This window comes from Carassius auratus, chromosome 29, assembly GCF_003368295.1.
Source record: "Carassius auratus strain Wakin chromosome 29, ASM336829v1, whole genome shotgun sequence".
Classification (NCBI taxonomy): Eukaryota; Metazoa; Chordata; class Actinopteri; order Cypriniformes; family Cyprinidae; genus Carassius; species Carassius auratus.
Window position 1 is genome coordinate 22028326 of NC_039271.1, and position 25930 is coordinate 22054255.

General features: G+C 40.4%; 2 protein-coding genes across 3 annotated transcripts in view; one reads left to right on the top strand and one right to left on the bottom strand.

Moving 5' to 3' along the window:
* The window catches only part of LOC113048395 (solute carrier organic anion transporter family member 1C1-like), a 49938-nt gene that overhangs the window by 2735 nt on the left and 21273 nt on the right, over nucleotides 1-25930 (top strand). For both annotated transcript variants that reach the window (XM_026210184.1, XM_026210185.1), the window contains exons 2-10: nucleotides 7494-7547; nucleotides 15243-15384; nucleotides 15546-15678; nucleotides 15897-16021; nucleotides 16481-16627; nucleotides 17627-17725; nucleotides 18350-18610; nucleotides 18724-18888; nucleotides 24523-24718. In XM_026210184.1, coding sequence (XP_026065969.1) covers nucleotides 7500-7547; nucleotides 15243-15384; nucleotides 15546-15678; nucleotides 15897-16021; nucleotides 16481-16627; nucleotides 17627-17725; nucleotides 18350-18610; nucleotides 18724-18888; nucleotides 24523-24718 — 1316 coding nt within the window. In that variant the 5' untranslated portion in view covers nucleotides 7494-7499. The remainder of the gene's footprint in view (nucleotides 1-7493; nucleotides 7548-15242; nucleotides 15385-15545; nucleotides 15679-15896; nucleotides 16022-16480; nucleotides 16628-17626; nucleotides 17726-18349; nucleotides 18611-18723; nucleotides 18889-24522; nucleotides 24719-25930) is intronic.
* Nucleotides 3920-5329, bottom strand: LOC113047761 (paraneoplastic antigen Ma1 homolog). Its single transcript, XM_026209037.1, has one exon. It carries the CDS (start codon nucleotides 5327-5329, stop codon nucleotides 3920-3922), a length of 1410 nt encoding a protein of 469 aa, XP_026064822.1.

Here is a 25930-nt window from a genome sequence, read left to right on the forward strand (position 1 = left end):
CTACGCCTCAAAGCTCTAGGTGAAGGAGTAGGTATAAGGTCTACCTGAGGACTTAACCTCACTTCCTGTCCTAAAGGCAAAAGATGATTTCGGTGCATAACTTTGGATGATCCATTACCATCAACAGGCTTCAAACTATACACAGGAATACCAGAGAATTGACTCTCCACTACATAGGGATTAGCACTCCACCTATCTGCAAGCTTTTGTTTTACCTTGAGGCCAAGGTTTCGAATAAGAACTCTGTCACCTACATTTAGAATATGATAGCGTACCTTCTGATCATACCTAGCTTTATTACTCTGATTCATCTTCTCAGAAGTAGCCTGAGCTAACTGATAAGCTGCCTGTAATTCCTGCTTCATTTTGGACACATACTTGGAGTATGACACATGTGACGTATTATCACCAGAGACTCCAAAACAAATATCGACAGGCAATCTAGCCTCTCTGCCGAACATCAAAAAATAGGGTGAAAACCCAGTAGCCTCGTTGGAAGTACAATTATATGCATGTACCAAATGCGCTATGTGCTGACTCCATTTACTTTTCTGACTAGGCTCAAGGGTACCCAGCATATCCAACAAGGTCCTGTTAAATCTTTCAGGCTGGGGATCACCTTGTGGGTGATAAGGTGAGGTTCTCGATTTCTTTACCCCTAGCATAGTCAGCATGTCAGTCACCAACTGGCTCTCAAAATCCCTGCCTTGATCTGAGTGTATTCGAGTAGGAAGACCGTAATGTATGAAATACTTTTCCCACAATGTCTTTGCCACTGTAGAAGCTTTTTGATCCCTCGTGGGAAAAGCTTGAGCGTAACGTGTGTAATGGTCAGTTACAACCAAAACATTGCAAACATTCCGGGAATCGGCTTCGATGGAAAGAAAATCAATACATACGAGGTCCATGGGTCCTGAACTCTGCATATGAGACAATGGAGCAGCTCTTTGAGGTAACGTCTTCCTTTTAATGCAGCGCTCGCATGTCTTACAGTAAGCCTCTACATCACGCTTCATGTGTGGCCAGTAAAATCGGTCACGAACTAGGCCATAGGACTTATCAAAGCCTAAATGTCCAATCTCGTCATGCAGAGATTTTAACACTCTTTTGTGGAATTGTTTTGGCAGTACAAGCTGTCGTTTCACCCGGTTATTACTCTGACGAACTGTTCTGTAAAGCAATCCATTATATACAGACAATTTTTCCCACTCTCGCTTCAAGATCTTCATCTTAGGGTGGCTGCTCTGGATGTTACTAGGGTGTTTCTTATCACAAACTGCCCTCCACACTTCTCCAAGGAACAAATCATTTTTCTGTGCTGTTTGAAGCTCACCTGGACTAAGCACGGGTAAGTGATCTGCAGCTACATCAACAGCACAAGAGTAAGCTTTCGGAACAGCAGACATATGTGCCCCTGCCTGTTGCACTACACATTGGTAAGAGACATTCTCTGTTCTCCTCTCTACAGACAAAGCCTGACAAAGAGCCCTCACACCTGCAGCTGGAATTTCCTGCCACTCATCATCATCACTTGGGTGAGTATGTGGACGCCTAGATAACGCATCTGCATCGACATTCCGGCGGCCAGGTCTATATTTCAAGCTGAAACTGTAAGTGGTCGATGCAGACAGCCAACGATGACCCGTTGCATCAAGTTTTGCTGACTTCAATATATAAGTAAGAGGATTATTGTCAGTTCTAACCTCAAACGCAACACCGTAAAGATAGTCATGCAGTCGATCCACAACAGCCCACTTCAGAGCTAAAAATTCCAGTTTATGGGCTGGATAATTTCTCTCCGAAGGGGAAAGGCTGCGACTGATGAAAGCAACTGGTTGTAATCCTTCCTCATGTTTTTGATACAAAACTCCTCCAAGTCCATCCATGCTTGCGTCCACATGCAAAACATATGGCTTTTGTGCATCCGCAAAGGCTAACACTGGAGCTTGAGTCAAACAATTCTTCAGGGTTTGGAAGGCTGTATCACACTGAGCCGTCCATCGAGATCCAAATGGTTCAGAAGGTTTAAAGCAGGGTTTGGTGTTACTCACAGGTGAATTTTTGTTTCTCTTCTTTGCAGAAGATGGATACCCCTTCAGAAGTTCATTTAACGGTCGGCACAACTTTGAGAAATCCCTCACGAAACGCCGGTAATATCCACAAAACCCTAGAAAAGATCTGAGCTCTGTCACTGTCTGGGGCTGAGGCCAGGATACAACAGCCTCGATCTTGGAAGGATCAGTGGATATTCCATCTTGAGACACAATATGCCCTACGTAGTTTACAGAAGTCCTGCCAAATTGACACTTGTCAAGGGAAATCTTTAATCCCTCATCTCTCAACCTATCAAGGACTTTCAAAAGGCGCTCTTCATGCTCTTCAAGAGTTCGTCCAAATATGATTAAATCATCCAAGTACACTAGCACTTCCAAAAAGTTCATATCCCCTACAGTGCGTTCCATGACTCTTTGGAAAGTGGCCGGTGCTCCACAGATACCTTGGGGCATACGCTCAAATTCATAAAACCCCAATGGGCAGATGAACGCTGTCTTCTCCCTGTCGGCGTCACTCATGGGTATTTGGTAGTACCCACTCCTTAAATCGAGAACAGTGAACCATCTACTTCCAGAAAGACTATGGAGAGCATCCTCAATACGGGGCACAGTATACTGGTTTGGTATAGTCCGTTGGTTGAGAGTCCGATAGTCCACACACATTCTAACCTTCCCTGACTTTTTGCGCACCACAACAATGGGCGAAGCATAGGGGCTACGGGACTCGGATATAATGCCACTATTCTGCAGATCTTGTAGATGCAGTCGCACATCTTCGAAGTCGGCGGGGGCAAGACGGCGAGATCTTTCTCTAAAAGGGCGTGAATCATTCAACCTTATCTCATGAGTGGTGCTTTTTGAACATCATACATCCCACTCATGTAGTGAAAACACTTCCTTTCTCTGCATCATTTTCTCACACAATCTTTGTTTTGCTTCCTCTGGCATTGGATAATCTCCAAAATCAAAAGATGCAGGTGTCAAAGTATTTTGTTCTGGCGGCTGTTTAGCAGTAAGTTGAGGCACTAAGGATACTGGAAAAACATGAGCTAGAGGAGTTCCTCGTTTCACCCATACTTCTTTTGAAGACATGTTCCTAACGGTCACTGTGACTCTGCGACTAGATACAACAGATGCTGAATGAAGTTCAGGCCTCACCTCTAAGTCATCAGAACTTATGTCACCAACTGCTGCTCTGTCAACTAGCACTAAAGATTCAGTCATTTGACCAGGAAACTTAAGCAGACCAGGAAGTTGCAGAATTTGATTTGGTGTCAGAACAACAGGGTTATGCTTCATAAACCAAACTGTTCCATGCTTATCTGGGTCATCATGTGAAACATTTGTTGGTTGCATAGTCTCGTACGCCTCTCTGATTACAGGATGTATGGTTAGCACATTCAAGAATTTTTCACCAGCTTGTTCACGACAAGACTCAAACAGTTTCTTCACTAAGCTAGTGTTAGTCCCAAGTAAAATAGCTATTCCCTCCCGTTTCACAGGGTCGGGGCATACAATGGCAAGCGTGTCAATCACTTGATGCACTCCAGCTACACTTTCTGTGAACTCAAGTCTAAGGGGCAAATATCCATCATAGGGGTATTTATGTGAGCTTAGACCCCAAATCTCAAGGTTTTCCACAGGCTGAAGTTCCAAATGTTTCAGATATGTTTCATAAAAGCTACGGTATAAGAGAGTAACCTGCGAACCACTGTCAAGAAGAGCTTTTGCGTAGATACCTTCTATCTGGACAGGCACTTCTGAGACAGGTCCTACTAATCCCTCAGGCAATTTTGGCTTACCGGCATCAAGCATGGATGAACCACAAGTGGAACGTGTTGTCTCAGGAGCCCCGTGTCGTTCCTTCACTGAGCTCCTGCCCAGTTTGCCTGCAGGCGCTGCATCTTCATCAGCTTCTGATTCACTTTTCTGAGGTCCTCAGGTGCCTTGCACTCCCACTTCTTATGTCCGTCTTCACCACATTTGTAGCAAAAGATCACAGGCACTGGTTGCGGAATGGGTTTAGCGTTTTGAGAGTTGTCTCGGTGCACAGTCTCAGAGTTTTTGATGGATGTTTTCTGAGGAGCAGGATCAGAACCACAAGGCACAGTCGCCACCTTCAACAGTTGACTCACCTGTGTAGATAGCTCTTTAACCTCCTTCTTCAGGTTTTGTAATTCAGATGACGCATATACCTGGGGAGAGACGACAGTGGCCACAGATGCTTTAACATTTTCCCTTGCAGCTACCCAGTGTTCTTCTTCACGTATTTCTTTCATCAACTGTGAAAAAGAAGGAGGACTCTGTAAAGTGTGAGTCATTCTGATTCGCAAGGCAACCATATCATTGGTAAGGGCTCCTTTAATTAACTGCTCCATTCTGGCTCTATTTATGCCACCAGCATCAATCCCACCTTTCAACAAGGCTCTGTGGAGAAGTTTATCTAGGCGATACAAGAAAGCTGAAAGTTTCTCTCCATTTTCCTGGTAGGTGTGACGAAATCTAGCCATAAGGTCAGGCCCACTCTCAGTAGTTCCATAAGCAGTCTCAAGGGCAGCTAAGTACTCATTTGCATTTGCAGAAGGATTACTCACTTTTAAAAACCTGACAATATCAGCAGCAGGACCTCGTAAACTCTCAACGATGCGTTGTTTCTTTGCAGCTTCGGTGCACTGCCATTCACTTATCATTTGAGCGGCCTGCTCCATCCAGATTTCATACTCTTCTTCACCTGGAGGGACAGGTTTCAGCCCTGAAAACAACCTCAGCTTTCTGTAGGCAGGACCATCACTGGAAACTTGGTTGCACCGATCTACCAATTTACCTATGGCATCAACAAGGTCAACACTGATATCTGATTTGGGAGACTGCTTTTCCACAATCAGGGCCTTCACTTCATCCATAGATTTACCCTCCTGCTGCAACAATGCTTGCAGCTTGAGCTGAAAAGTATCACCTTCAGAGGCAGGACCACTAGCTACTAGACTGCCCACTAAGTTGACACTCCAGGGTCCAGCTTCATTTTCTATACCTATCTCAGGAGGTATAACATCAGGTTCTAGATCGGCACTGGCCTCCACTAAAATAAACAACCATCTGCCAGTTACATCACCACGGCGACCACGTATTCTAGTGCGACCAAAAACTTTTACTGTGTTTAACACCTTTTGAATAGTGTCATCACTTGTGCCTAAAGGAACATTGCTCAATACAATGGCACGTGAGAGATTTGCATTCTCTTCTCTGCTCCACTCAACAGTCTTTGCCAGATTCATAATTTCAAAAGTCAAGGCAAGGAACTAGCACTGAGGTGAAATAAACAGTGTTTCAAATCTACGGTCACTGCTATACTGAATTATAATGGAAAAGATAAAGAAAAATGTTGGTAAACAGGAGAAAAGAGAAAAAAAACAATCCCAGCGGTGCCTCCAAAATGTAACCCTTTCCTTAACCCTGGGGGTTAATTTAATTATTTACTTAAACAAGAATCCTGGATTCCCGGCAGTTGGATGGTGAATTAGGCCGGTAGTTCCTCTTTGTAATTACAAAAAAAACAATTGTAAAATGAATTTTCCTCCTGTACCATTTTTACTCAATTTCTTCACTAAAGATCAATTTAACAATTCTTATTTACATCTGCCAAGGATTCAGTGACTTAATAAATTAATTAACTTTCCAGTCCCAATGAAAACCCAAAGGACAATTGTTAAAGGGAAAAAAATAACAAAATTTATTTGTACATTAAGGTAACAACTCCTTTGTTTTTAAAGAAGATAAACAATTCTTCCTGATGGTATATGCAAGTTGCTTCTTTTCTTTTTAAATAATAAAAAAAAATATAAACCTCTTTTGGAGTCTCAGTATGGTTCTTGTTATTTCACACTTCTTATACTTTCCTTCTTAGAATACTAGAACTCAATCAAGATACATAAAATTTCAATTCAGAATCCTAGCAAACACTCAGTTTCCTCCAAAACCAAATAATGCAAAAAAATAAAATAAAACAAAATAGGTCTTTCAAGTTCAATTAAACACTTGAGATAACTTGCAGTTCACACCATAAACTGTTTTTCAGTAATATATGCACATTAGTTACATATCTTTCAATCAATTCAAATGTACGGGAGTCAGTCAAACAGTTATGAAGCACTTGAGTCAGTCAACAGTTCAAACGTATGATCGATCATTATAGTTGGGGCCCAGTTCGTTGGTGCACATTAATCAGATGATGAATTCAAAGTATTCCCACGAAAACCCCGAAGACACTTACGTTCATCCGATGACAGTGAAACAATATTAGGCTTCTCACGACACGAACACTCAGCATCCCTTCGCGATCAGTCTTGAACATGAGACGAATCCAGTCGATCCAAGTCCAGCGATGAAACACGCGATCTGTCCAATTTCACACGTCATTCCAACGTCCACCGCAAATGACTAATAACTTCATAAACACCGTTTTGTTCATAAAGTCAATTGTCTCTATAACCGCTAAGCCATCATTACAAACGGCTTACTAAGTGATGACTCGCAGGATCACGGAAAACAACAAAACAAAGATGCACGTAAAATACGAACAGAAAATAAAACAAGCGTCGTCACTTTACACTTTGGGCTTATATTACAAAGAATATACTAGTCTCCAAAAGGATGACGCACTTTTCATCGGAACAGTAGACCTTTCTGGCAGCACACTCTCTTAACATGTGTGATTCTTCTCCTTCCTCATTACGTGACTCACGTTATGACGCAACCTCAAGCTCAACAGTCATTGGCTTGCAATAGTACACCTGTATTGAACACACTTTCTCATTGAATACAAGCAAAACGTAGTTGTTGCATCATATTTCAAAATAAAGAAAAATTAAAATAATATCAAATACATTTTAACACAACGTATTTTTAGGAGTCCCTACACATGATATTGTTGATATTTGCCTAACTGCATATCAGTGCATTGCATTATTGTGTTCAAAACTTTTTGTAACAACTCGTGACAACTAGCCCTTGTCTCTTTTAGCCTAAATAAACACATTTTCTTTTGCCAATATTATCAAAAAATTCATAGTCTTTTTCCCCTCTCTTTCTTTTTTCTTACTTTCTTAAAAAAAATAAATAAATCATGTTTCATTGTCTTCAGCATCAAACCAGCATAAACAAAGTTTTCCCTGCTGTCCATGAATCTAGAAAAAAAAATAGATTTTTTTTTTTTGTCAAACACCCTTCCTCTTGCAGGAAATGTGGTGCAATTTCTGAATCCACTCTCAGCTCCACCCTCAGGGGTCTTTCCCCCCAGGTTATGTTTTCTTACTCCCATGAACAATGGACCCTGGAAAAAATGCTGTTTGCACGACAATTGTGTGATGCTGTTCATAATGATCCTGGTGTTGACATGCTCTGCACTGTTTTGTTATCTGTCATTCATATCCTTTGATTCAGGGCATTATGAGTGTGGAAAAGACGGCACGAGAGCCATGCTGCTCCAAATTAAAGGTAATTTTGACTCTTCTTCTTCTTGCTTTTCAGTTTCTTGTTTACATTGACCCATTGTAATCGAAGACATGAAACTATAAATATTCATATTTAACTTTCTGGTTGTCAAACATTAGTGGACCATGTTCATAGTTATTACCATTTACTACCCTTTCGTATTCTCGACACTCCGTTTGAACTTGAATTACCTATAGAGCTTTGAACTACCTTCATACATCCACCATAAATGCAGTTTCATAACAAGGTTCGGGAGGAGCACGTCAGATACTTAGCCTAATTAACACAGGTGGAGCCACTTAATATAATCAACCTTAGGGTATAAATACAGCTGAATTAGGCTACCTGTCTCCATTGATGGTTTGTCAGCATCCCGGTTCGCTCTGTCTGTCATCTTATCACAGACCCAATTTTTCTTCCACCAAGGAGATCCGTACCGGGAATTTTTCAGATCTGCTACTTTTGCTGATACCCATGATCATTAAACACGGCCGCTGAGCACCATCAACGTCATCGCGACAGCTGCTCTTTGCCACACGTCTTGGCCAATAGACCATGCAAAGCTCGATCTTGCCTCGCTTAACACCACCATTGATCCGATCAAGACCGGGCTCTCCTCGAGTGCTGGAATCACACTTCAGTTCTTACCCACCGCGGCTCAGCCTGTCGCAGCGGCTTTTCCGACCGAGACGCAGTTTGAGGCTGCCTCCTCTAGCGGCGTAATCAATACATTTTCAGGTGAAGACACTAAATACAGGTTCGCAGTTAGAAAGTAGTGCGGCAGCTGCGTGGAGTTCTGATCACATACGTATACGGAAATTTCAGATCCAATTCAAATATTTTATCTCTGCGACTAGACCGTATGCGAACGCCCAACCGGATGTGATGTTTTCTAATCAAATCTATCGGTGCAAGGTAGAACTGCAAATAACGATTATTTTTCTGTCAACTAATCTAACAATTATTTTTATTACAATAAATTATTAATCTAATGTTCTTTTTTTTAATTGGTCATCGAATACTTTGGAGAACTTTACAAAAATATATACAACTTCTAATATAATATTTCAACCTTTATTCATTTTCAAACGTGGTTGAAGTTTTTACAGTATAAAATAATAAAGAGGCAAAGAAAATGATTTTACTACGGTAAATATTAATTTTTATTAAACCACAGTAGCCATAAATTGACAGTAGTCATGAAATGTTCTTTAGCATCACAAACCATAAAATGTAGTCCAGGTTCTGCTATAGTTTAGCTTGGTTTCCAGAGATCTGGAGCTGATTCGGGGTAGCTCGGTGGTTTGTGACTGTTGTCTCGCAGCGCGCCGTCTTTTAAGGGGCTGTTCACTTATCACGTCATTTCCAATGTAGGCGCGCGATTAGCGCGCTCATAATGGAAGCGGCGCGGTGTGCGTTGCGACGCACTCTTTTTTTCCAGGCAAGAATATCAGACCTGAACCAGGAAGTTGGTCACCAGATCACACGGTAACCAGTTAAATCGTAACCGGAGAGCGCCAAGATGTTTTCCTCTGAGGTGCTCGCGCATCGCAGTTGTGCTGCCGTGGTACACCATATCGGTTTTGCAAGGTGAACAAAGGGCCATTTTATTTGTCCTCTTTTTAAAGTATTCCCATACAGTGGTCTCTGTTTTCGTGAAAGACTGCAACTTTCTTCATTCCCAGTATGCCGTTAAGCGAGATGTAAACAAACCACGTGACGCGTCGACGGATTTCACGCACGTCGACGTAATCGATGACGTCGACGCGTTGTTGCAGCACTGCGAGGTCAGAATTACCAATATTTCGTTAACTTTAACATTATTCTTCCAACACAATTTATGTAAAATGGTGGTTTATAATAATTATGGAAGAAATAATTATTAAACCATTATTTATTTGATTAGCCCCATAAAACCTACGGTTTTATTTGGGGGTCATCTGATTTGTGACGATGTATTCATACATTATATTCATTAAAATCATTAATTTTACCATGGTGAACATGCCAAGGTAACAGTTGCTGCACGACCAGTTTGAAAGTTCTGCACGACTGCCTAGAGGGAGAAATATGACAATCATGTCCAAATGTCATGTGCCATGGAAGGTGGCTTAAAGTTTGTTTAAATGAGGTTATGACATAGTTCTGTTGGATGACGATGCCAATTTTTACCAAGAAGCCAAGGCTTTTTTCCCATAGTCGTCATCCACACTGAAATGTCCAAAGATATTATCTGCCTTAGCGTGCATGTCTAAACCTCACACAGACATAAGTTTCATGCAATTAGTCTGGCAGGATCAATTTATTTAGGGTTATATTTCACCATTTACTGGCGTGATCACTTAGAATTTATCTAATACACCACTACCCTCGTTTTGCCGCAGGACAGCAAGTGTGAGTAAAAAATTCTGTTGTCTTTCTAGGTCTATAATATTGAAAAGCATGCAAGTAAATATCTTTAGAAACTGCTTGGAAGTAAATAGCACATAACTGCAATTAATGTCATTGCCATAATCATGTCTATTGGTATGTTTTACAAGACTAAATGATGTTCATTGTTTTCAGAAGCCTCTGTTTCTAAAGTCTATACTACCATGTGAAACCAGTGTTTCAAATTTATCAGTTTTGGAGACTGCTTAAAAAGGCTGGAAGGCCAAAACAAGAGGAATGATGCTTTTCCAACAGGAACGTACTAATGTGGACAAAGGCTTAAGGAATTGTCAAATTAGGCAACCAATCACTAAGCTGGCAACACAGTAGACTATGCATTAATTTTTTAGGTTGCCCCATCAAATGTTACTAACCGGTCTACTCTTCCCACAGCCAAGGAGGGGGAAGATGGGCCTAGTGGTTAGAGAGTTTGACCCCTAACCCTAGGGTTGTGGGTTCGAATCTCGGGCTGGCAATACCATGACCGTGGTGTCCTTGAGCAAGGCACCGAACCCCCAACTGCTCCCCGGGCGCTGCAGCATAAATGGTTGCCCACTGCTCCGGGGGTGTGTTCATGGCGTGTGTGTGTGTGTTCACTGCCGTATGTGTGCACTTGGATGGGTTAAATGCGGAGCACGAATTAGGAGTATGGGTCACCATACTTGGCTGAATGTCATGTCACTTTCATTTTTTTTTTTTTCACTTTCAACAACTACAGCAGTCAAAGCAAGCTCCGCAGGCGGCCAAAACTGCTATCTCTCCTCTTCTTCTCATGCTCCCCTTTACTTATCTGTTTTCCGTATCTCCTCACTGCCGCAGCAGTGTCTGCTCCTGCAGGAGCCTTTTCTGTATCTCCCCACTGCCGCAGCAGTGTCTGCTCCCGCAGGAGCCTTTTCTGTATCTCCCCACTGCCGCAGCAGTGTCTGCTCCCGCAGGAGCCTTTTCTGTATCTCCGCAAAACCTTTTTCATCATTCAATGGGTCGTTGGTTCTCTTCTGGCAAAAGTCGACATCACCTCCGCTTCCAAGTTATGCCTATTCATCCTAGGTGGTGGTGATAGTATTACGTACCAATTATAGTCAAGACGATATTAGACTCATTCTCCTATTATTGTATTTTATTATCATTATTAGGCGGCCACTACAATTCAGCTACCAAACTGCTCCGTTATTTCATTTCACGCTTGCCCGTGCTTGCAAGGATGATTCGAGCCTGTAGGCGATGAAGAAGTCTCAATCCACAAACAGACGTACATCGTCTGCAGATACAAGGTATTTCATTGCACTGTAACAAGTAATCTGGTATGCGCAATATTTTACACAAGCCTCAGTAACTAAGTTTAATGCCTCCGTTATGTTAGAATGCATCTCATTCTTTTGTTTCCGTGGCATTGTGTCTGTCTCATCATGAGGCGCATGGTCCGGACCGCGTACGACCAATGCATCAGTTTCAACTAAACCTTACTCCAAATATATTTACCGGTTTTGAATACTATATTTAACATGTTCGTTTACGTCCATATTAGGGTTTAATTGTTGAACTTTAAATGAAATCCTCTATTGTTTTACCATTGACAGATTTCCAGATCATTTAGATAGATAACTTCCGTGTGCAGATGCAGCAAATTTTTCACAAGACAAGCGAGATGACCGTAGTACCCGATTACATGAACTAGCTGTTTTAAATATAATAAATTCATATTTAACATCAGTTTATCAGTGCATCTGAAAGTATATTCTTTTAGACTATCGGTGATTCCATAGGCTCTCTTTCTTTCACCCGCATTGTTTAAAACAGCAAAAAGTCATGCCATGACAAGAACAGAGTCTCGGTCTTCCTCTACCCAAGCACGATTACATACGTATACGTATCGTCAATCTCACGGACTGACAAGATGACGATTGACAATGGCCATAGCGCTGATTAATGGCACTCATCTGAGGTACACTGGCACAGGAAATTCTATTTATTTTTTGTACACTTCAATTTTCAAATACAGTGTCTGCACCAAGATTTTCTGACTTTATATCGGAAGCAGCTCATTGGATTCGTTAAACAATTATGCAGTAATCGTCATAGCATCTACCCTTTAGACAACCAAATTGTTCTTAGTATTGAACCCTGTCAGGCACTGCAAGAGTGCTTCCGGCTTGATCCAAACTTTGCCTTTTCCGTGTTTAAAAAAAAAAAAAACCCTCCTTCACTGTCTGGCCCAATACTGGCCATACAACTTTACCTTTCTGTCTTACGTTCGGAGAGGCTTTCCCGTCTGATGCTGCGAGTAATTACCTCCCATCAGACGTCGGTGAGAGCCTCCCGCTTAGACCACATTACTTTTCCTTTCTACGGTCGGCGAGGCTTACCCATTCGACACCGTGAGTATTGAGCTCCCGTCAGATGGTTGCGAAGTCTCCCGGCCAGACAACTTTTTTCATCCTTTGGTCTAAAAGGCTTACCCATCCAACGGCGTCAGTATTAAGCTCCCTCGGGATGCTTGCGTGAGCCTCCAGGCCACACACCCTTACCTTTTCCTCCTACAGTCAGCGAGGCTTATCCGTTCGATGCCTTGAGTATTGAGCTTCCATCGGACGCCGGCAAGAGCCTCCTGGCAACACAACTTTACCTTTCCGTCTTACGTCCGGAGAGGCTTATCCGTTCGATGCCTTGAGTATTGAGCTCCCATCGGACGTCGGTGAGAGCCTCCCAGCTAGACAACCTTACCTTTTCCTTTCTACAGTTGGCGAGACTTATCCGTTCGGTGCCTTGAGTATTGAGCTCCCATCGGACGTCGGCGAGAGTCTCACGGTCACCTAAACTTTCGTTCCTGTTTGACGGGTGGCGGTGCTCGCATACGACGATAAGAGTCTCCACTTACCGCCAAACTCTGTCCAAATCTTTTCCCCCCCGTCTGGTGAGGCTTACCCGTTCGATGTTCTGAGTCCTGATCTCCCATCGGATGCTGTGAGAGCCCACGCAGTCGGGTTTTCCTTTTCCCGCTCCCCGGCCGGCGAGGCTTACCCGTCTGACGCCGTTGAGTATTGTGCTCGTGTCAGATGTAGGCGAGAGTGCTCCCGGTTGGGTTTTCTTTTCTTGTTGCCCACAAACAGGTCTTATCCATCCGATGCCGTGAGTATTGATCTCCCGTTCGGTGTTGCAAGAGTCCTCTTTGTCGGCAGCCCAAAGCTGTTTATCTGCTCAAACCGAGAGGACTTACACGTCCGTCGTCCTGAGTCTTGATCTCCAGTCGGAGGCTTCATGGGTCCTCTCGGTTAGGTATCTGCCCTGGTTGCCCACTGACTAGCAGGGGCTCATTAGCCAGTAGGGCCCGTACGCCAACACCGTGACCTATTCCGGTCGAGACAACTCGGGCCCTCCTGGTCGGGCAATCCAATCACGTCACTCCTCCGCTATTGGCCGGTGGGGCTCATCCGTTCCAATGCAGTGAGGTGCTCCGGTTGTGCAACGGCTTGAACCCCCCCGACCGGGCGCCCTAAATCACATAGTCCGACACAAGCAGCCGGTGGGGCCCATTTCTCCAATAGGTAAAGTTGCAATCACTGGAGTACATATAGGCCCTTCCAACCTGCTTTTTTAAATATCAGTCCCCGCCAGATGTCAAAGCTATTGTGGGGGGTCCTTAGTCTGGCGGCTGTCCTTTCCGCTATTGCTTTTGGGGGGTACTCTAGGTTCGGGCCATTCCCGAGCTCGGAGACCCTTCCCCGGACAGCACGCCAAATATGCACTATAATACTTCAGCTAATTATATGTAAGTGTGAACTCGTGAAATGCAGTTTCATAACAAGGTTCGGGAGGAGCACGTCAGATACTTAGCCTAATTAACACAGGTGGAGCCACTTAATATAATCAACCTTAGGGTATAAATACAGCTGAATTAGCCTACCTGTCTCCATTGATGGTTTGTCAGCATCCACCCTCCATCCCCATCTGCACCACTAGAGTTCATTTTACACTTTTACATATACGTGGGGGGGGGGGGGGTACTCTAGGTTTGGGCCATTCCCGAGCTCGGAGACCCTTCCCCGGACAGCACGCCAAATATGCACTATAATACTTCAGCTAATTATATGTAAGCATAAATCCGCAGCATAAATGGCTGCCCACTGCTCCGGGTGTGTGCTCACAGTGTGTGTGTGTGTTCACTGCTCTGTGTGTGTGCATTTCGGATGGGTTAAATGCAGAGCACAAATTCTGAGTATGGGTCACCATACTTGGCTGAATGTCACTTCACTTTCACTTTCACTTTTTCACTTTCGTAAGTGTGAACTCGTGAAATAACTTCAGCATCATTCATTTGCAACTTGATTTGATATTGTTGCCTAATATGTGCATTAAATGAGGCTTCAGAGTCTGATATATATGAGGTCAAAAACATATGTACAGTATGTGTGTATACATACACATACACACACACAAATTTTGTGGACTAATCAGTGGCATGGTTTCTGACCCGAACTACAACTTTTTAATAGTTAACTCATGTAACGAACATACAATGGCAATCTGATGATGGTACAAATACTGAGAAAATGGTTTTACTTATCATCAAAATGTGAGTCACTCATATGTGCAACGTGTCACTGCTAAATACATCTGTCTTGTTTAGTGTTGAATAAGTGCGGCTTTCAATTATATTTACACTTATGAATATAACAATTACAAGAACACAACTGTTATAAAATTATATATTTTTTTTGGTCATTTTCAAAAGTGATTTTTAATGGTCAACCTGTGAATGTTTGCCATCGGTTCCACAAAATTATTTACAAAATAAACTTTTGAAACTTTTGATTCAGGTGTGGTTGGCTTGTTTTAGGGGGCATTTTTCAGGTGGTCAGCTGAAGATCAGCCTGGAAAGACCAACCTAAACCAACTCAATCCCTTTTAAACTATCTAAGAACAATAAACTAGACATACATTAGTATGCATTTGAGTCTCATTTGTTTGTTTTCGTATGATCTGCTCATGATTCACTTATGAGATTGGGTTGAAATACCATACAATGTATTTAATATGGTATGTCTCAAAACAGCATATATAAAATTATGGACTTCCCTAAAAACAACCTAGCAAAATGTTAGGGACAAACCACAATATCTTAGCATCATGATTAGCGACTTTGCATTTCTTCTGAAAAATAAAAATTATTGTTTGTTAGTGTATAAACTCATACTGGGTTTTAGTTACATGAATTGTTAACCGTGTGTTTGTTTGTGTGTGTGTCTGTGTGTATGTATGTGTCTTCTTCAGATGTTTTTGGCTGCCATGTGTTTTGTGTTCTTTGCCAAAGCATTTCAGGGCAGCTACATGAAGAGCTCTGTCACACAGATTGAGAGACGTTTTGACATTCCTAGCTCGCTGATTGGATTCATTGATGGAAGTTTTGAAATTGGTAAGCATAAAAATTACACATTTTGGGCCTAAATGTAGCAGTTTTGTTTCTTCTAAAAATATTGCTTTTTCCATCTGAATCACATTTTACAAATTCATATGAAATCATCTCCTTGTCAAAATCTATGATTTTAATAGAAAACCAAATTTTGTTCTTTTCAGGTAATCTGCTTGTAATAGCTTTTGTAAGTTACTTCGGCGCTAAGCTTCATAGACCACGACTCATAGGAGCTGGATGTTTAATCATGGCCATGGGATCGTTCATAACTGCAGCACCACATTTTTTCCAAGGACTGTAAGTTTATGCAGATTAAAAAAAAAAATACAAAAAATTACATTTGCCTATTCAAGTATTTTTATTTTATTATTCAGGTATTTGTATTTAATTTTTTTTTAACACTAGTCAACTGCTCTATAAACCACTTTAGTCATCATGTTTGTGTCTACAAATATATGTTTCTAAATTCAAATTATAAGACAAATAATGTGTCAAATGTGTATTTGTTTTCCAAGGTACAAATATGAGACAACAATTTCACATTCAACTGCTGCTAATGGTACAGAGAGTATTCTACCATGTTTAACCAATGGGAGTCTTGCAAATGATAATGAAATTCCAACAGTGGAAATTCAAGCAGGTAAGTTGTTCAGCCCTGACCCTGAAACAGACCTCAGATAATACATTAACCTAAATGATACTGCAACCCTTTTTATTTATTGTGTAATTATTTTTATTATTATTGCATAATAAACTGATGGCAATCACAGGATTCTAGATAGCATCAATAGCCTCTCAATTAAGTTTCTTCAAAAAACATAATTAAAAATAAATATATATTATTACTAATAAGTTGAGTTGTGGAGTAATTTGTAATATTTGGCTTGTAATATGATTATGCTACCCACAATCCCCTGCAACACTGATCTGTCACTCTAGTTTGCTTATCCAGTTTCTTATTTCGGAAATTTGAACTTTGGGAAGCTTAATATATTTGATTGTTTCACTTGGAATCTACAAAAATAGACTCGGATCTTTCATTAAGATGCTGATATTGGAGTGTGTGTAGTTTTTACTTTTGGTGCTTTTGTTTTTGAAGAGTGTGAGAGAGCAGCCAGCTCCACCTTATGGATCTATGTCTTTCTCGGGAACATGCTTCGTGGAGTAGGAGAGACACCTGTCATGCCTTTGGGGTTGTCTTATCTGGATGATTTTTCGAGGGAGGAAAACACTGCTCTTTACATGGGTATGATTGATTACCAGTTTCAATCATTATATTATCAATTTTAGCATACATTGAAGCCTTGTTAACATCATGATAGTTACGTTGCAACAACATTAGATGTCAAAATGAACCAGTTTCACTATATGTATTTGCAGATATTATATTTTTAAAAATTAAAGAGCTATTTATATTTACTAAAAATAAATGACACTTTCATAACTGCTTCTTAACATACTGAAGTACACTCATAAAAATACTTTAAATCTAAAGTACATTTTAAAACATTGTTTTAATAATCTTTTGTCATGCTTTGATGCACATTCTCTTTAGAAAAGCCCTTTAATTATAATTATAAAAGTAGTGTGTTATTCAATATTACATTTACAGTTTATACATTTTGAATGTTGTACAAAAGAATATTTAAATATATTTAAATAAACTTCATTTCATGTGTATATATTTTATTTTTTTATATACTTTATACACACTTCAATCAAAAATAATCAAATAATAAATTGAGAATTAGTTTTTGTAGAAAATGAAGCCCCCCTTTTTTAGGGTAATTAAACATTTGATACAATATGACTAGACAAACAATAAACCATTGTCAGTTTGTCACTATAAAAAAAAAGTATAGTGATAGCATGTACAATTAATTTATTATTGTGCAATTTTATTTATATACATTATTTCAGTAACACATTTTTGTACATTATGCTAACAGCAATAATTTTCGATGTAAGTATTTATTTATTTTCTTTTTTTTGGGGGGGGGGGTATATGGTTATAATTTTTCAGCATGTTAATAAGAATTAAGAATGACGATGTGTGTAGGAGGTGGTAGGGCTTAATTGTCATGAACATAATGAAATACAAAAAAAAATGTGAGAATTATTATGCCTAACTTCATTTCTGACTTTTGATTTTGGTGTGAAATATGACTTGGGCATGTTCTTGACCTCACCCTCCTACTTTTCTCTTGAATAAGATGATGAATCAGCATTTTTGCATTGATTTCAGCTCTCATACAGACTTTGGGAATACTAGGGCCCATGTTTGGATTCATGTTAGGATCTTTCTGTGCCAAGCTCTATGTGGACATAGGAGCAGTGGACTTAGGTAATGACCTCTTCAACCAGTGTATATTGCAAACTTATTTTTGTTGAACTTCTAATGGCTGTTGCCCTACACTGATCTAACATATGATTATTCTTAGGCCAAAAAGGTGATCTAAGATTAACTCTGGTTATAAAATATGTGAGAAAAAAAAAAAAAAAAAAACCTTGAAATTATGATATTTTGCACATTCCTAAAAAAATTCCCAGAAACATTTCTTAAAGGTGTTTGATACATACAATGTAGCCTTTGCACCTTCAGTTTTACTTAGTTACTTATTGCATGCGAACTATGTAAAAAATGGATGTTTGTCTTTTAGTCTGATTGATTGGCTCCATTCACTTTGACTAAATAGGTAAAAAAAAATGTAACTTTGAAAATGCACCCCGTTTTCCAAAGAGGATTCCAAGTCATAACTCTGCAGTTACACATCATAACCTTAAGTCAGGGTAGATCATCATTATTAACAAATGACTTGAATACTAATTATCATAGTCTATATAACTGATTGGCTGACCCAGTTACCCTTTGACATTAAGGGTCTTATTGCTTGTTAGGTTTTTAAATGATAACTTATTTTCACTGATTAATGAACAAAATGCATGTTTTTTTTTTTTTTTTTTGAAGATACCATCACCATCAACCACAAAGACACGCGTTGGGTTGGTGCCTGGTGGCTGGGCTTTTTGTTTACTGGTGGAGTGATGCTACTGGCTGGAATTCCCTTTTGGTTCTTTCCCAAGTCACTTCCAAAGCAGGGTGAGACTGAAACTGACAAAAAATCTAATATTCTAGAGGGCGAGCAGGACCGTTTCATTCCTGATAACAACAAACACAGTACTGCTCCAAACCAACCAGCTCCTGTTTCCATGGCAGTTCTGGCTAAAGGTGTGCTTTTCATTAAATATTTCATTTTAAATGTTTATTGATAAAATGAAGTCGAGATATTGAGCATACATGACCCTTGAATTTATGTAAAGCTTTTAATTTTTATATTCTAGATTTTCTGCCATCACTGAAAAAACTCTTCAGCAACACGATTTACCTGATCCTTGTATGCACTGCTTTTGTACAAGTCAGTGGTTTTATAGGAATGATCACATTTAAGCCAAAGTTTATGGAGCAAATTTATGGCCAGTCAGCATCGAGGGCCATATTTTTGATAGGTGGGTTTACATTTATTGTACATTTATTTTGTCTGCTTAATGTTAATTTCCAGTTTGTCTAAACACACGTAGTGAGGCCTTTCTACAAAATAGGTGAAAGTTGTGTCCCTCTTATTCATATATTTAAAAAGTTAGTCACCTTCTTTTTCCTATTTTTTCATGGAGGGAATGGATATATTAAATTGACATACTCACATATGAGGAGTCCCTTTGAAAATCCAAGTCACCTCTGAGAAGTAAAATAAAAGGCTATTGAATATTTGTGTTTAAGAGCCGAGACTGTGTCATGGTCATTCAGCAGTGTAATTCAGGGTTGTGGCAAAAGGGACGTAACATGAGCATTCCCCCCCTTTAGGGAAAAAGGGTTATAAACATAACCAAGACATTGCCTTTCAGTCAGTCAGGTTCAACTTTAAAATCAACATACTGACATGTGAGATCCCTATGGAAAGCACCGCAACCACTGAAATGTGTTATGAGTGTTAAAGATGCAGCTGTTGGAAAGTTCTTGTATGCCAAGTAACAACCAGTGCCTTGTCATGTGTAACACACGGACTCTGAGACAGAAGGTAAGAATGAGTTAGGCTTGACTGACAGAATGAGGTATTGGGAATTTCCAGAGCCACCGGTGGGGTGACCAGGATGGCAGATACGTTGCACACACCTTAGGGTCCACGCTGGAGAGGAGGAGCTTGGAGAAGGGATAAGACACTCAGGAGGAATGATGGAGAGACACTGGAGAAACACAGTCTTGGAGAGTGGATCAATAAGATGTAGTAGCAAGGTCAGTAGTGAGTCAATGCAGGTAGATAAGCAACAGAAGTGATTCCGCTTTGCAGCTACAAAATCAGACAACTTGGGTAACTGAGGTGTGTGCTTTTATGTGGAAGTGAGCTGATGGGATGATTGTGAACAGGTGCTGGTGATTAGTATTCTGGTGAGGGAGTGTGCTGTGAGTGGCTGATTGATGAGCCTGACCGACTTGTGACATCATGAGCCAGACAGTTTTTTTTTTTTTTAACCAGATAGGGTTAGAAAAAACAGTACTCATCAGGAGCTCCTTTCCCGAGTTTGTGACTTTTTCGCAAAAACAAAAGAGAGCACTTCAGGGGCCCGTTCTTCGTACGTCGCTAACTCAGTTAGCTGGATTTGAATGTTGACGATTTGGCATGATCTTGGATCATTTGGTCCTTCGAAGCTCATCCCGGAGCTGCTGTCATAGCAACAGGTCCGTAAGCTTAAACCTGCTCGGGAGCAGGCTTATTTCATGTTAACAGGATTAGATCGCTTCTTTTCAACCAGAAGTGATACTCAAAATATGTCTGCTACCACCGCTACTTTATTACAAGAGTATCGTACTGATCCAGGGACAATAATTTAAAATAATAATCATTAAAAAATATATTTAAAAATAATATAAAAATGCTGTGTGGTCCATAACAGCCTAATATAGACAGCCAGTTTTACTCACTGAAATATTTATTTGTCATAAAATTATTACTTCATAATTGTGATAGAGTCTTACACACATGCTATACAGATAATAGAGTCGTGCATTATTTTGAGTGATGACTGCTATTATAAGAGTGGCTTGATGGAGTGCAGGAGATGCAAATAACACGATATTGACCCTTAAGAAACTTTCATTAATGCTGTCACGTAACAAATCTTTCCAAATATAAAATGAAATTAACAGATAATTTCTACATTGAAATAAAAATGTAAAGACTGCACAACTATTATAAATTGCGATTCTAAATAATTGGGAATCATGAAAACAATTGTAATAAAATAAAAACATGCATCTATTATCTGTTTCATGTATCTATTATAAAATTTATGTGGTTTTGTTTGCTTGGCTGTTTCCTTATAAAAGTCCAGAAATTTGTCAAGTTTTTCGTTAGGTGTCGTTTTAAATTATATGACGTCATTACATTGCCATCTTGCCACCAGCCAATTGCTGCACTGCTCATCATGGGTTTGAGTATCAATACATATCCCCTTTTAAGACAACACATGAACGCGCAATTATCTCAGATAACTCAATTCAGCAATACGAATCATACACAACAGTTGTGTTCGAAGAACCCAATTAGTCGGATCAGCATTAGCACGATGATATCATCTTGGATGTGTCATTTGATCTCAGATGTAATAAGCGACTTACGAAGAACAGTCCCCAGCTTTTTAAATATCTAATGTTGCTACAGCCATGACCAGTTAAATTACACTGGAGAAGGTTGTCTAAGACACTATGGAGACAACATCCTGCACGAAGGGAGGTGACATATAGACAGTGTTATGAACCACACTTCAAAAATGCTTGATCGGGAAAAGGTTAAGCAACATAAAAAGAATGCACAAGGCAGAAGATCAATTTAACCATTTATTAATGGCCAAACAGCTCACGAGTCACATTAATCAACCAGCAAAAGATATAATAAAAAGTTAAATCAACTAATCTAAAGCAAAAATAAATTGATATGCATCCAAAAAAAAACAAAAAAAAAACAGATCAACAGAAACATCAAAGAAAGCACAAAAATGAACACAGAATATGATGATTATGATATGATTATCAGCAATTCACACACAAAGCTCATTGTAAACGCTCTTCATCAACGATAGCTGGATAGCCGGAGCTTCTCAACAAGTGGGAGTCCTGCTCAAAGAGCATAGTAGTGACTGTGGCAGACACGCGCTGGAACAGGGATAGCCACAACACAACTCCCACCTTATATTCAGCCCAGAGCATCCTTACTCAACAAGCTGCAGGTGTCTAGGGGCAGGCCAGCCAAGCCAGTATACACAATACCAACAAATAATTACAAAACTTTGACCGTAACAAAAGTACACAAACTGACCCACCGACAGGGCACACAAGGAAACTATATATAACCATACTACACATGGAAAAGTCTCTCTGGTTGGCCCTACTTCAGAAGGGATGGAATCACAACCAGTGCAGAGACTCAGAAGGAGGAGATGCTCTGAGTGGAGTGAGCCCTCACTCCTAAAAGGCAGAGCTCACTTGGTGTCCAGTAAACCAAGATGATGGTATCCACTAATCAGTGGGCCAACCTCTGTTTAGAGTCAGACTTTCCATTCTGCTGACCCCCAAAGCTGACAGAAAGCTGCTCAGAGCTTCTAAAGCTGTATGTGCAGTCGCCGTAAATATACAGAGTATGAACAGTACACAGCATTACAAAGGCAGGGTCTGCCTCCTCCAGGGGCAGCACTTGCAAGTTCACCACTGATGAGTGGTGGGAACTTTGGGCACATATACAGGCCGGTGAGCTCAGGATAACTTAAGAGTGCCCTGTCCTTGAGAAAGAATGTCCTTCCTCAGGGATATTCACCAGAGAGGCCATAGCCAGGAAAATCAAGTCTGAGTGGGCCAGTTGGGTGCAACTATCAAGACCTACTCCTCGTCCTACCTGATCTTGCACAGGGTCTGACTCCAGAGGAGGAGGTGGCAGGTGAGTTACTACAGTCAACTTGAGTGTTCACTGCCGTGGTCATTGATGTATGCAACTGTCACAGTGTTGTCCATCCGAATGTGCACATCCTTGCCCTGAAGCAATGGTCGAAGGGTGCAGGGTCAGCTGTACTGTCAGAACCTTGAGGCAATTGATATGTCACTGCAGTCAAGGTCTTGTTCAGGAGCCTGAGGCTGGCTGCTCATTGCACACTGCTCCCCCTGTTCTGGAGGCATCTGTTGTTATAACAACAAGTCTGGATGCTTGTTCTAAGGGCACCCTTGCAATGGGCTGAAAGTCTAGTGATAACGATGTAGCAGTGCACAATGTACAGCAGATGTATGGGGCGAGATGTGTTTAAAGGCCTCCTTATGCTCCTGGACTGCTGAGAACTGCTGGGCAAAGTCCTCAACAGTGTCACCGAAAAGGCCAGCCTGCAAGAGAGACTTAGACTCTTACTTTACAACCAACCCCTGAGTGGGGAAGCTCAGCTGAGACATCATCCTCTGAGGACTCTGGCACCTTCTCCAACCCCATTGAAATGCTGTGACAATTTCCTTTGGAAATCTGCAAATGCTGTCTCAGCATGGTTACAGCCCAGACTTGAGAGACAGCAATCGTAATCTTCAGGAAATGACCTCATTCAGAAATGCATGGACGAAGCAACATCTTTATAATGACACACTGGTCCATTTTGCTCTCTAAGGGAAACTACTCCAAAGTGACAGGGAGGGGGATCACAGCACTCAACCATGCTCTAACCAGCAAAACATTGCAGAATGCGTCATAAATCGTGATCCATTCCAGTGAAAAAAAATAAAAATACAAAAATAAACCCTTCCCATTCTGCTAGCTGAATTGTAAGAACAATTGTGCTATGACAGCTGCAACAGGATCAGCTGTTGATATACGCTGACATATTATATGGCCTTGTGTACAGGGACGTGGCTGTGTATGCAAATTCCACTAGCCAGTGTTCATTGGCCTTTTCTTTTAATACTCAGAGGTGATTTGGGTCCCCAAGGAAGTCCCCATCAGTGAATATGTCCTTGTGATGTTGAACGTTACTGACTGAAAGGGATAAACAGATCATTTAAAGTTAAAGGGGTGGTTGACTTTTTTTTTCTAGACTTGATTGTGGTTATGGAGTGCAGTCTAACATGTGTTAATACTTTTTTTTTTTTTTTTTACATAATTTTTCATATAATGTACCTTTATTCCACACCACTCTGTCCCTTCTCATTTGAACGCTTCAATGAATTCCTGTTTTTTTCAAGCCTCTCCCTCAGAAATACATGATTGGTTAGCTGGTCCAGTGTGTTGTGATTGGCTAAACCGTCTGCTCGTCTGAACATCCCGCCCCTCACCACAAAAGCATGTGCTCCAGTTGTAAACATTGCGTTGTCTATATCGCTTATCAATTTGAGCATGATTGAGATGCGGAAGATATTAGTGAAGATTATCGCGCAGAACCTGTGCAAGCACAGCTCTTAATGGTATGTTTTCTTTGTTTCTTTGTTGTTTTCTCATACTTTTAGATACTCTACAATAAATGCTACTGCTTTGGTTAACTTTTAATATATGGGTTTACCCTGATTAAAGCTGTAAAACAGTACGGCAACCGCATCTCATAGCTATTTGAAAATGCGTGTATTCATTTGCACAGCATGTGCAAAGCAGGGCTACACAATGAACTGAGTTAAGAAACGCATTTGAAACTTTGAAATCACTAAACTGACAGAATTTTAAAAGATGACATCTTTGCTTGCATTGAACTTTCAGTGCTGCAACTTTGCAGATATTGTTAATGCTCAAACAGCAACATTACACACAACCAAATGTTAAAAAAGTGAAATCGCTATCAACCATCCCTTTAAAACTTTACAGCAACACAAATTTTTCAAAACTTTTAATGTTATTTAAAATTGTCAGCCCTGCTACCATTAAAAAGGTAAATCATGTCCAATAAAATGTATACGTTTATGATATGCTGATGGAATGTTTTAAATATTTAGTTATGTGTTTATTTATTCAATAAATTGTAAAAAGAAAATTAAGTTATTTTGGAATGTTTTACTTAAAAAAAGATATATAATTAAATAAATTATTTAAATTAACAAACAATCATGAATGTACTCTACTTTTGTCTTTCTAGGCATTATGACTCTACCAGCTGTGGCTTTAGGAATCATCACTGGCGGTTTTATAATGAAGAAGTTCAAATTGAAAGTACTCGGCGCAACCAAGCTCTGCATTGGAACGTCTCTTCTGTCTTTCTCTGCACTGCTTATTCAGTATTTCCTGCAATGTGACAACTCACAAGTGGCTGGACTTACAGTGTCATATGAAGGGTAAACACAGCAAAAAAAAATAAAAAAAAAATAAAATAATAATAATAATAATAATGATACTTAACTTGTGTGTTTGTAACACCTGCAACACCTGTTTGCAATGGGTAGTCTATTTTTATGACTTGTTACTTTTCTCCCACTGCAACTGATTTTCTCTCAGCTGGCATTTCTTAGCATTGACCAGGGATGGATTTGGATCACACTCACATTGGGATGCTATATGGCCATCCTCACCACAGTGAAAACAATACCAGGGTCTTGGCTTAGTTGGCTTGTTATGTTGTGGGTTGGCCTCTCTGTTTGGCTTTGGCGTGAATATCTTAGCTGACCTTGACTGCATACTGGGCTCCTTTAACTTAGACTCTTTACATTTCTTAAATGGTTTCATTGAGGCAATCTGTTGTTGTAGCTCAAATACCGATCGCTTTAGTTCTCCCACTTCATCACACTTCTCAACAGAAGACGCAGGACTGACAGCGTGACGATTTGAGACAACACGTCTTGTGGGTCCATAGGACTGCTTGGCAATATCCAAGTGTTGGTTCACCTGCACTGATTTGATGGCTTGCTTATCTTCCTCTGTTCTCAACAACAGCAGTATATCAGAGAATGTGGGTGGATTTTTTTTTCCCGCTCTAACTGGAGCTCAGTTATTAAAGCATTATCCCAGCATCCCCGGCAGAATTGTTTCAACAGATGCCAGTCATGCTCAGCAGCAGCAACACAGACTCTCTTTATGGCTGCATTCATGATCTTTTGTAGACTGTGCAGAAATTGAGATGGTTTCTCATCAACATTTTGGAATGTGCTCATAAACTTTGCAAAGAGCTCGTCTCCATCCTCCACAGTAGTAAAAGCTGAATCTAGGAACTCAAGATAATCACTTGGAGGAGAATGAGGACTTAAGTGTTTCACACTATCAACTGCAGGTGGAAGGAGACTGTCTAACAATTGTCGTGAGCCCTGCTCTTCCGAGAGTGTGGGGTCAGTCAAGAGGAATTCAACATTTGTGCGCCAAGTATCGTAGTCTATCTCATTAGTCAAGTCAAGTCACCTTTATTAATATATCGCTTTAAACAAAATACATTGTGTCAAATAACTGAACAACATTCATTAGGAAAAAAGTGTTTCAATAATGCAAAATTGAATTCAACGATGTCATCTCTGTTCAGTTTAAATAGTGTCTGTGCATTTATTTGCAATCAAGTCAAT